Source organism: Aotus nancymaae, unplaced genomic scaffold (assembly GCF_030222135.1).
Source record: "Aotus nancymaae isolate 86718 unplaced genomic scaffold, 86718_ANA_hifiasm-v0.15.2.pri h1tg000012l, whole genome shotgun sequence".
Lineage (NCBI taxonomy): Eukaryota > Metazoa > Chordata > Mammalia > Primates > Aotidae > Aotus > Aotus nancymaae.
Window position 1 is genome coordinate 46,955,030 of NW_026988423.1, and position 12,919 is coordinate 46,967,948.

General features: G+C 45.0%; 1 protein-coding gene across 11 annotated transcripts in view; it reads right to left on the bottom strand.

The window, feature by feature from the left end:
• The window catches only part of GTF2I (general transcription factor IIi), a 107,667-nt gene that overhangs the window by 76,560 nt on the left and 18,188 nt on the right, over positions 1-12,919 (bottom strand). For all 11 annotated transcript variants that reach the window (XM_064375644.1, XM_064375638.1, XM_064375642.1 and 8 more), the window contains exon 2: positions 4,238-4,341. In XM_064375644.1, coding sequence (XP_064231714.1) covers positions 4,238-4,336 — 99 coding nt within the window. In that variant the 5' untranslated portion in view covers positions 4,337-4,341. The remainder of the gene's footprint in view (positions 1-4,237; positions 4,342-12,919) is intronic.

Below are 12,919 nucleotides of genomic sequence, written 5' to 3' on the forward strand. Positions count from 1 at the left end.
TACACGCAGACATTTAAGAGCACCATTTCTGCTCAATGAATTTTAAAAAACCTACCAACATTTTTTAAAGGTTCTTCTCTTTCAAAATAGTTTTTGACCTGATTTTGAACAAAAGACAACACAGAATTTATAAGGAAAAAAAAGAATAAATCCCGTGTCATCTCTTATAGGTCAGATTCCCCAAGAAGCAGACACAGAGTTCACCCAGGCTTGCTGCGGGGCACTGTCAATAGCAGCACTTTGGAGTGGGGAGGCAGGCAGGGCTGGACAGGGGAAGGGCTGAACACTGATACAGCTGCACCCAGAGCTAGACGCTGGCATGGCCCTCCCCAGGGAATGGGTAGGACCTTGGGCCAGGTGGCTCAAACAGTCATGGCACCTGGGGCAATTAGTACCATCAGTACTAAAGGAGGAGGGGTCTGAAACCCACCCTACAGCATGCATGACCTAATCCCTACCTCCAGAAGGATTCCCCTGTGTACACACAACCAGAATCACATTTAGGTGGGTAGAGTATTTACCGACTTCTACTACGTATATTTCTACAAGATGAAATATTCTCTAAAAATGCTGTAGAGTATATAGTGTTCCATTTAATAAATATACCTTGATTTAGTGTCAAAATCATTTAAAAGGTTGGTGATTCCAATTTTCCCCGCTAAAAATAATACCCCCATAATAATCTGAGAAAAAAAAATACTTATGGGCATCATTATTTTTTTGAGACAGAGTCCCGCTCTGTCGCCACGGTTGGAGTGTAGCACCGCAATCTCAGCTCACTGCAACCTCCGCCTCCAGGGTTCAAGCAATTCTCCTGTCCCAGCCTCCCGACTTGCTGGGTCTACAGGTCATTTTTGAGTGTATTTAGTAGAGACAGGGTTTCACAGTGTTGGCCAGGCTGGTCTTGAACTCCTGACCTCAGGTAATCCACCAGCTTGGCCTCCCAAAGTGCTGGGATTATAGGCGTGAGCCACCACGACTGGCCTTATGTGCATCTTAAATGATGCTCAAAATAGATCCAGAGACATGAGTGTCAAAAAAACATATACACACATTGAGAGTAAATACTCTGAATGCTCAAAATCTACTGAAATTTGTTTTCTATTAAGATTCATAGGCTGGGCACAGTGGCTCATGCCTGTATTCCAGCACTATGGGAGGTCAAGGCAGGTGGATCACTTGAGGTTGGGAGTTTGAGACCAGCGTGACCAACATAGTGAAACCCCATCTCTACTTAAAAACAACAACAACAACAAATAATTAGCTGGGTGTGGCGGCAGACACCTGTAATCCCAGCTACTTGGGAAGCCGAGGCAGGAGAACCACTCCCAGGAGGCGGAGGTTGCAGTGAGCCGAGATCATGGCACTGCATTCCAGCCTCAGTGACACAGTGATCGTCTGTCTCAAAGAAAAAAAAAAGGCCGGGTAAGGTGGCTCACACTGTAATCCCAGCACTTTGGGAGGCCGAGGTGGGCAGATTGCCTGAGGTTAGGAGTTCGAGACTAGCCTGACCAACATGGTAAAACTCTACTAAAAATACAAAAATTACCCAGGCATGGTGACAGGCGCCTATAGTCCCAGCAATTCGGAGGACTGAGGCAAGAGAATCACTTGAACCCGGTAGGCAGAGGTAGCAGTGAGCCAAGATCATGCCACTGCACTTCAGCCTGGGCAACAGAGCGAGACTCCATCTCAAAAAAAAAAAAAAAATGAGAGAGAAAGAAAGAACAAGAAAAAAATTTCCTGAGCCTCATGCTTTTTATATACTATCAAATATTATGTTCAGCTACATACCCATAAAAACATAATAAATAAAATGTATAACTGCCATCACAGTAACATAAAAATACAGCCAGGCAAGGTGGCTCACACATGTAATCCCAACACTTCAGGAGGCCAAGGCGGGCAGATCACAGGAAGTCAGGAGATCGAGATCAGCCTGGCCAACAAGGTAAAACCTCGTCGCTACTAAAAATACAAAACTTAGCCTAGCCGGGCGCGGTGGCTCATGCCTGTAATCCCAGCACTTTGGGAGGCCGAGGTGGGTGGATCACGAAGTCAAGAGATCGAGACCATCCTGGTCAACATGGTGAAACCCCGTCTCTACTAAAAATACAAAAAATTAGCTGCGCATGGTGGCGCATGCCTGTAATCCCAGCTACTCAGGAGGCTGAGGCAGGAGAATTGCCTGAACCCAGGAGGCGGAGGTTGCGGTGAGCTGAGATGGCGCCATTGCACTCCAGCCTGGGTAACAAGAGCGAAACTCCATCTCAAAAAAAAAAAAAACTTAGCCAAGCATTGTGGCGGGTGCCTGTAATCTCAGCTACTCAGGAGGCTGAGGCAGGAGAATTGCTTGAACCTAGGAGGTGGAGGTTGCAGTGAGCCAAGATTGTGCCACTGCACTCCAGCATGAGTGACAGAGCAAGACTCTCTCAAAAAAAACAAACAAACAAAACGATAGCATTAATGCTTAATATTTCACTGTAATTATGCATATGGTAGCTTATTTTTGAAAAAGTAAAGAGCTAAAACTACACAATTTAGAAGCAAGTGGCAAATGCAATAGTTATGTATAAGCAGAACAAAATATATATATAAAATAATAAATAAGCCCTTATAGCCCCTGTACAGAGACACAATAAAACTCTAGCACCATACTCTAGTATACAAACTCATTCCGAATAATTGCTAATATTATAGATAAATTCAAAGTTAATACTTGCAAAACAAATGATTGCCTAAGGTAATGGCAGAAAAAAATTTAAGATTCAATATAAAAGGTAGGGCTGGGCACAGTGGCTCACACCTGTAATCCCAGCACTTTGGGAGGCCAAGGTGGGCAGATCACTTGAGGTCAGGAGTTCGAGACCACCACGACCAACATGGAGAAACCCCATCTCTACTAAAAATACAAAATTAGACAGGCATGGTGGTGCATGCCTTTAATCCCTGCTACTCGGGAGGCTGAGGCAGAAGAATTGCTTGAACCCGGGAGGTGGAGATTGCAGGGAGCCAAGATCGCACCATTGCATTCCAGCCTGGGCAACAAGAGTGAAACTCCATCTCAAGAAACATAAAATAAAATACATAAATTAATTAAAAAGTTAAACATTTAGGTTAAGTTAAGATTCAAAGCACGGTAATAAAATGTGACTTGGGCCAGGCATGATGGCTCACACCTGTAATTCCAGCACTTTGGGAGGCTGTGGCGGGTGAATCACCTGACATCGGGAGTTAGAGACCAGCCTGGCCAACAAGGTGAAACCCTGTCTCTACTAAAAATACAAAAATTAGCCGGGCGTGGTGACATGCATCTGTAATCCCAGCTACTCAGGAGGCTGAGACACGAGAATTGCTTGGACTTGGGAGGCGGAGTTGGCAGTGAGCCGAGATCACGCCATTGTACTCCAGCCTGGGCAACAAGAGTGAAATTCCATCTCAAAAAAAAATATAATAAATATAAAGTCAAATCCAATGTGACTTGAAAGGCTTAAATCCATAACTACTATTCAAGGAAAAAAATGACTCATTGGCCAGGAGTGGTGGCTCACACCTGTAATCCCAGTACTTTGGGAGGCCGACAATGGGTGGATCGCAAGGTCAGGAGTTTGAGAGCAGCCTGGCCAAGATGGTAAAACCCCATCTCTACTAAAAATGCAAAAATTAGCTGAGTGTGGTAGCAGGCACCTATAATCCCAACTACTGGAAGGCTTAGGCAGGAGAATCCCTTGAACCCAGGAGGTGGAGGTTGCAGTTAGCTGAGACTGCACCACTGTACTCTATCCTGAGCAACAGAGCAAGACTCTGTCTTAAAAAAAAAACTACTCATTAAAACTAAAAAGCAGTCCAGGCAAGATGGCTCACGCCTGTAATCCCAACACTTTGGCAGGCCAAGGTGGGCAGATCACCTGAGGTCAGGAGTTTAAGACTAGCCTGATCAACATGGAGAAACCCCATCTCTACTAAAATTACAAAATTAGCCAGGCATAGTGGCACATGCCTGTAATCCCAGCTACTCGGGAGGCTGGGGCAGAGAACCACTTGAACCTGGGAGACGGAGGTTGTGGTGAGCCAAGATCGCACCACTGCACTTCAGCCTGGGTGACAAAAGCAAAACATCTCAAAAAACAAAAACAAAAACTAAAAAACATAAAAGTCTATCTTCTACAAAAACAAATCAACCTTATCTGTAGCCCAGGCCTACCCAACTATGAAATGATAGAGCAGAAGGTCTCACCATGGACTCGAGAGCTGACATGAGGAATGTCACCACCATCCTGCTCTCCGAGGACTCCTCATCTTCAACGGGCAGGGTGGACATTGCAACTTGGGCCATGATCCCTGTGCAAGAGAAGTAAGAAGAAAGTGAGTGGTAGAAATCTGGTGTCCTAAACCCACATCCAGAGCTGCAAGGGTCCCTCAAGGGCTGCCTAATTTACAGTTTTCTTGCACAAAAGAAGAAAATCGGCTCAGAAACTAAGTATTTGCTGGAAACTCTCACAAGATAGAGAATCAATCCCCTAACTTTCTATGTAGTGTTATTTCAAGAAAATTGGGTCAATATTCACACCCCCAATAAATCCAGGTGGCACCCAGTATCAGTGAATTTTCTCCCAATTAAGAGCGAGAGGAGGCAAGGCACTTTACAACCCAGTGACAGGCAACCACAACTCAACACAGGAAAGAGGTGGCAAACCCTCTTCTCCCCGAACATCCTCACACAGAAGAGAGTGGGTGCGGTGGACTGAGGCTGAGTGGAGAGAAGTTCCTCTTCTTACTGAGAAAACAGATCCTAGGCATCAAGTAACATGTAAGATACTTTATAATACAGCTTATTCTGGCAGGGCACATTGGCTCACACCTGTCATCACAGTGCTTTGGGAGGCCAAGGCAGGTGAATCACCTGAGGTCAGAAGTTCGAGATCAGCCTGGCCAACATGGTGAAACCCCTTCTCTACTAAAAATACAAAACAGCCAGGCTGGTAGTGTGCACCTGTAATCCCAGATGCTTGGGAAGGCTGAAGCAGAAGAATCACTTGAACCCAGGAGGTGGAGGTTGCTGTGAACTGAGAATGCACCACTGCACTCCAGCCTGGGTGACAGAGCAAGGCTCTGTCTCAATAAATAAATATAATGCAAATCATAAAAATTAAAAAAAAAAAAAATGACACTTGGCCAGGTGCAGTGGCTCACACTTGTAATCCCAGCATTTTGGGAGGCCGAGGCAGGTTGATCACATGAGGCCAGGAGTTCGAGACCAGCCTGGGCAACATGGCGAAAACCTGTGTCTACTAAAAATACAAAAATTAGCCAGGAATGGAGGTGCACCATCTGTAATTCCAGCCACTCAGTTGAGATATGAGAATCGCTTGAATCCAGGAGGTAGAGGTTGCAATGCGCTGAGATTGCACCACTGCACTCCAACCTGGGCAACAAAGCAAGACTATCTCAAAAAAAAAAAAAGACATGGCCAGGCTCGGTGGCTCACGCCTGTAATCCCAGCACTTTGGGACACCGAGGCAGGTGGATCATGAGGTCAGGAGTTCAAGACCACCCTGACCAACATGGTGAAACCCCGTGTCTACTAAAAATACAAAAATTAGCTAGGTTTGGTGGTGCACGCCTGTGATCCCAGCTACTTGGGAGGCTGAGACAGGAGAATCGCTTGAACCTTGGAGACAGAGGTTACAGTGAGCCGAAATCACAACATTGCACTCTAGCCTGAGCGACAGAGCAAGACTTCATTTCAAAAAAAAAAAAAGGCACTTATCCCCATATTTTTTAACAAACATAAGTAAATTTGTTTCCCAAAACAAGGTTCCCTGAATAGATACAGAAGTAAAAGCAGTATCAAGCAAGTCAACAGATAAATTATATAAATTATTTTCCTTAGCAGCCTAGGTCCCATTCTTTTTCTCTTGAATAAGTTAAGACTAAGTGAATTTGTTTGGATTTCTTTCCCGCTCCCTCTCCCCCAAGTCTAAGTAAACGTGCACTAAAATGTGGCTTAGGCAAAATGGTCAACAAAGGCATATGTTTCCATAATCAGACATTCACTTAGCATATACTTTCATTACTTCTGAAAGTTCATGGCATTTTTTCATAATCTGTTTTCCTTTAATTCCCCAGAGAAAGAAAACAGAGATGGGTTCTCATTTTACAAATGCAGTGATTTGTCAAGGTCATACAGCCACTCTCACAGTCAGAACATGAAACTAGGGCAATTTTCTGCTTACTGCTGTTACCACTTCTCATCTTTAATCGCCAAAAATCTGCTATCAGGTCATCACGAGACAGAAGAATAGGGTCTGGAGGCAGGGAACCTAAGGCCAATTCATGCTGACTTCCTAGAACTAAATCAAAAGAAAAACCCCAACTTTTTTTTTTTTCTTGAGACAGAGTCTTGCTCTGTCGCCAGGCTGGAGTGCAATGGCGCGATCGCAGCTCACTGCAACCTCCACCTCCCAGGTTCAAGTGATTCCCCTGCCTCAGCCTCCCGAGTAGATGGGACTACAGGTTGCGCCACCACGCCCAGCTAATTTTTTTCGCATTTTAGTAGAGACGGGGTATCGCCATGTTGGCCAGGATGGTCTGTCTGGATCTCCTGACCTCATGATCCGTCCGCCTTGGCCTCCCAAAGTGCTGGGATTACAGGCTTGAGCCACCGCGCCTAGCGGAAAATCCCAACTTTCCACACCTAAGTAACAAAAGGAAGGGAAGCTACTCAGTTTGCAGACCACCATCCCCTTTTTTGGTGCGCCAGATGGAAAATATAAAATATCTCTGGTTGGTTGCTTTTTGCAACCAATCAGACGTTTGCACAGGTCTGTAACTTGTAACTTCACTTTAGCCTCTGATTGGTTGCTTCTTGCAACCAATCAGACTGACTGCAGCTGAGTCTTTTTTTGTTTATTTTTGTTTTGTTTTGTTTTGTTTTAAGACAGTCTCACTCTATCACCCAGGCTGGAGTGCGGTGGCACGTTCTAGGCTCACTGCAACCTCAGCCTCCCGGGTTGAAGCAATTCTCCTGCTTCAGCCTCGCGAGTAGCTGGGATTACGGGTGCCCGCCACCATGCCCGGCAAATTTTTTCTATTTTTTATTAGACATGGGGTTTCGCCATATTGGCCAGGCTGGTCTGGAACTCTTGACCTCAGGTTATACACGCACTTTGGCCTCCCAACGTGCTGGGATTACAAGTGTGAGCCACCACGCCCGGCCTTTTTAATACGGAGTCTTGCTCTGTCGCCAGGCTGGAGTGTAGTGGCGCGATCTCGGCACACTGCAACCTCCGTCTCCCTAGTTCAAGAGATTCCCCTGCCTCAGCCTACCCAGTAGCTGGGACTACAGGTGCCCACCACCACGCCCGGCCAATTGTTGTATTTTTAGTAGAGACGGGGTTTCACCATTTGTCCGAGATGGTCTCAAACTCGTAACCGCAGGTGATCCACCCACCTCGGCCTCCCACAGTGCTGGCTGTGCTTCCCATAACCAATCAGATGCTTGCATAGGGTATCACTTTTGTAACTTAAATCCCGGAAGAGCTCTTGAGCCCCTAGGCTCAGCACGCCCCCTCTCTGTGGAGTGTTACTTTCGGTTTTCAATAAATCTCGGCTTTTGTTACTTCTTCCATTCCTTGCTTTGTGCATTTTGTCCAATTCTTTGTTCAAAATGCCAAGGACCTGGACATATTCTACCGGTTTAACAATCATGTAAGAAATGGGAGGTAGACGCCATACCAACAGCCTACGGGGCGCCCCAGGTGATGAAGGTCCTACGTGATTATCAGAACTGTCAGGGCAGGCAGCGAGCCCTGCAGGATGAAAAGTCTCTGGGGGCGGCGACCCACTCGCCTTCTCTGGGCGTCCTGCTGTGAAAAGTCTCTGGGGGCGGCGACCCACTCGCCTTCTCTGGGCGTCCTGCTCTGTGGAAATAAGTGCATCCGGGTCACACCGGAAGTTCACTGCTCTTCGTGCGTCCAGAGGTTACTCTCTGGGACGGTCCTTAGCGGAGACTATTCGTGGAGCCTTCCGTGCACCCTGCACTTGGGGATGGCTCCCTCTCTTCTCTCCTCTTCCCCCAAAAAGAAACTGCCATCAGGAGGTGGCATTAACAATGAACACCAGAGGCGGCACCGGGCCAGGCAGGTGACGTGCTTAGGAAGCACCCGATGCGCTGGTCCCCACGGGACAGGTCAGGAGAGCTGGGGTATGTATGGGTTCAGCAGACCACCACCTCGCTGCGTGCTCTTGGGGCTCTACTCAGTCGCCTCGTGTATAAATGGAAATGCTTGATCCCTTTTATGAATCCCAATTTAAAATAAGAAGGGTTGGATAAAGAGAAAGAAATGAACATTTATTGAATATGTGTCATGCTTTATTGGCCATCTTGTATAATAAGCACAGCAACACTGGGCAGGAGAGCAGGCAACATGAAGGACACGTGGAGCCCAGGAAAAGCTCCTCGATGGAGGTGGTGCTCCAGAAGCCACCTCAGCCGGGCCCATGGCGTCTTTTCCTGGTTGACTTTACGTTCTGATGTCACCAGCAATGAACCACAAATCACCAGGATATGACCTGTCCTGTCATGTCACCATATCAAAACTCTGAGATCTCCCAATAAAAGAGGCCATGAAACAAACAAACAAAAAATGTAAACCAGGTAAAATGGGGACATTTTGCTCTGCGCTTCTAAGGAATGCAACTAAGCATGATTTTTACTTTTTTTTTTTTGGCAGCTGGGGGACGGAGTCTTGTTCTGTTGCCCAGGCTGAAGTATAGTGGTGAAATCTGGGCTCACTGCAACCTCTGCCTCTCGGATTCCCGCGATTCTCCTGTATCCCCTTCCCGAGTAGCTGGGATGACAGACACCTACCACCACGCCCAGCTAATTTTTGTATTTTCATAGAGACAGGTTTGGGATTTCGCCATGTTGGCCAGGCTGGTCTTGGAACTCCTGACCTCAGGTGATCCGCCCGCCTTGGCCTCCCAAAGTGCTGGGTTTACAGGTGTGAGCCACTGCACCCAGCCTAATCCTGTATTTTTTAGATGTAATATTATTTTTGCTTAAAACAGTTAAATTTTCCTTTAGATGCTACCACAAATTAATGCCATTCTTTGCTAATTCATTCTTGTTTCTGCTGCCCTCTGATGATAAACTTTTTGTTTGCTAAAAATTCATTTTTCTGGAAAGGTATTTTCACTGGAATAGAAACCTAAGTTGACGATTATGTTCTTTCAGCACACTAAGGTTATTTCATTATCTGTTAGCATCATTATATTTTGGCTTCCATTGTTGCTATTGAGAAGTCATCCACAGTCTCTTTTTAGGTAATTCCCATTCCTACTCTTTTTTATTTATTTATTTAGCACAGTCTCACTCTATCGCCAGGCTGGAGTGTAGCGGCACGATCCTGACTCTCCGGTTTCAAGCAATTCTCCTGCCTCAGCCTCCGGAGTAGCTGTGACTACAGGCACGCACCACCATACCCTGCCCATTTTTTGTATTTTTAGTAGAGACAGGGTTTCACCATGTTGGCCAGGATAGTGTTGATCTCTTGACCTCGTGATCCACCCACCTCGGCCTCCTAAAGCGCTGGGATTACAGGCGTGAGCCACCGCGCCCTACTCCTGTTTTTTTTTTTTTTTTTTTTTGAGACGGAGTTTCGCTCTTGTTACCCAGGCTGGAGTGCAATGGCGCGATCTCGGCTCACCGCAACCTCCACCTCCTGGGTTCAGGCAATTCTCCTGCCTCAGCCTCCTGGGTAGCTGGGATTACAGGCACGCGCCACTATGCCCAGCTAATTTTTTGTGTTTAGTAGAGACAGGGTTTCACCATGTTGACCAGGATGGTCTTGATCTCTTGACCTCGTGATCCACCCGCCTCAGCCTCCCAAAGTGCTGGGATTACAGGCTTGAGCCACCGCGCCCGGCCACTCCTGTTGTTTTTAAGATGTTTTCTTTGTCTATGGTTTTCTACAGTTTCACTGTGTATTCTAGGTGTAGATCTTATTTTTATTAAACACGTCTGTCACTCACTGGGCTTCTTGACTATGGAATTGTATCCTTCAATGTGGAAAATTCTCAGCTATTGTCTCTTTAGACTCTGCCCCATTCTCTATCTCCTATCCTACTGGGACTCAGATTAATGTATGTTACTCTTCACTTTATCCCTTCAGCCTCTTACCTTCTTTTTCCTCTCCATACTATTTCTTCTGACTTACCTTCCATTTCACTGATTCCTTCTTCATCTTTTTGTTGTTAAACACCTACCAGGTTTTTAATTTTGTTTATAATTTTCATTTCTAGGATCTCTAGTTACTGTTAAGTCATATTTTATAGTTTCCTACTCTCTACAGAATTTCAAGCTTGTCATATTTATTTTAAGATAATGGGGGAAAATAGTCTCTGAGAATTCCGAATCTCAAGTTTTTGCAGGACTATTTCTGTGTTCCTGGTGGTCCTTATCCTCATTCGTGATACTTACTCCCTTCTATGCCTAAATTATCTTGGTGAGCTGGTTATTTTACATGAAAAAATTACTTACAATCTTAAGCCTAGGGTGAAGGCAGCTTCCTCCAAGTATCAAGAGACAACACCTGCCTGGAATCACTCTAATCCAAATTCAAGACTGGGTTCCTTGGCCCACCCAGAAGTTAACCCAGGCCACAAGTAAGAATGCAGACTATTCTGAGTATCTCACCCCACAAAGTTTTCAAAACTCAAATTCAAGTGGTGAAATGTTTTCGTTCAGGGCAAGAGCGATTCTCATTTCAGTTATGAGTTCCCATAACCCAGCCCTTCAGATTTTCTCTATCTTGTCAGCTTTCTGATGTTTTCACAAAAGTTGTGGTTTTATAATTTTGTAACATTCTTGGTTGTTTTCAGCAAGAATAACTAACCTCACCAGCTTCGGGAACTATACCTTCCATATTTATTCTCAAGAAAAATTTATGAATTAGCCAGAACTACCTTAGATGGCGAGGTTGCCAATTCCCAATTCAAACAATATCAGGTACAAAGGAGAATTTTTATTTCTTCATTTAATTAAATTTAAAGGTTATACTGGCTCTACATATAGCTAGATCCAAAACCATGAAATACATCATTAGAGTTCCCTGTGCTGAAGCAGAAGGTTGTTCTCCCTAAGACAGACCTGGCCAGGTAGAGGACTGTCACATCCTCCCATTACTTTGGTTTTTTGTTGTTGTTGTTGTTGTTTGAGACAGAGTCTTGCTTATCGCCCAGGCAGGACTGCAGTGGCACTATGTCAACTCACTGCAACCTCTGCCACCTGGGTTCAAGCAATTCTTCTGCCTCAACCTCCCCAGTAGCTGGGATTACAGGCATGCCACCACACCCAGCTAGTTTTTGTATTTTTCTTAGAGACGAGATTTCGTCACATTGGCCAGGCTGGTCTCGAACTCCTGACCTCAAGTGATCCGCCTACCTTGGGCTCCCAAGTGCTAGGATTACAGTGCTAGGATTACAGGAATGGGCCACTGCACCTGGCCTTCCCATTACATTTTGTATAAAAGATCTGGGCATGTATGTCATGAGCCTGTCCCAAGACTAATTACTGTGGCTAGTCAAAACAAGATGATACAGGATATACTGTGATTAAACAGGCACACAAAACGTAACAGCTATGTGAGCCTGCTATGGCTTCTTTCCCAGATTTTCGATCTTTATTCTTCCATTCTGAACGTTTGACTTCACCTTTCCTTTCCCTGATTTGACTTTAATTCTCCTTCATGAGTTTCAAAGATGAACTCAATTGGCCTGTTGCTGTTTCATTTTTTATCTCTGATTCTAGTCGGCTACTGTATATGTGATGCCTTCTTTATCTCTGAAAACAGACTCCAGCCATTCTTTAAAATCCTCTTGAGTTTCCTGTTGGAGATCCATTTCAGGGATTAGGTTTATCTGTGTCCTTGCTGTTCTGATCCATTCTTCCTCAAAATAAGCCATTAGCTAATTCCATAAAATTTTCTTTTTGGTCGTCCTTCTGCTCTAATTTACTGACTGCTTGCTGTTAATACCAAACAGCACACAAAAAAATTTGGTTTTGGGTTTATTTTTTGAGATAGAGTCTCACCCTATAGCCCAGGGTGGAGTGCAGTGGTATAATCTTGGCTCACCGCAACCTCCGCCTCCCAGGTTCAAGTGTTTCTCCTGCCTCAGCCTCCTGAGTAGCTGGGACTACGGGCATGTGCCATCATGCCCGGCTAATTTTTGTGTCTTTAGTAGAGACGGGGTTTCACCATGTTGGCCTGGCTGGTCTCGAACTCCTGAGATCAAATGATCCTCCTGCCTCAGTCTAACAAAGTGGGAGGATTAAAAGCATAAGCCACTGAACCCAGATCAAAAAAAGTATTTTATAGTGAGTGAAAAGGAAGAGCGCTCTTGAAGATTTTTACACACCCTATCATTACTCTAATAAAAACTGAGGTTCTTAATATTTTTTATCATGCTGTTCTCTGAAATACTTCTGAACTTTCAATACATTTCTGCTTCAAAACAAGGTTCCAGTCAGACTGGTAAGTGGGGAGGTGCTAGAACACACTTTCTTTTATTTAAATTACATTTCTGCCCTATTTCTTTTTCATGTTATATATGTGTGTTTGTGTGTGTATGTATGTATAATTTTTTTTTTTTTTGAGATAGAGCCTCACTCATCACCCAGGCTAGAGTGCAATGGTATCATCTCAGCTCACTGTAACTTCTACCTCCCAAGTTCAAGCGATTCTCCTGCCTCAGCCTCCTGAGTAATTGGGACTACAGGCGCCCACCACCCACCCAGCTAATTTTCATATTTCTAGTAAAAATGGGGTGAGAGCCACCGCACCCAGCCTACAGTTAATTCTTAAACAAGGGACTAGAATCCATCTCTAAATTCCAAATGCCTCTTTACAGCCAAGTG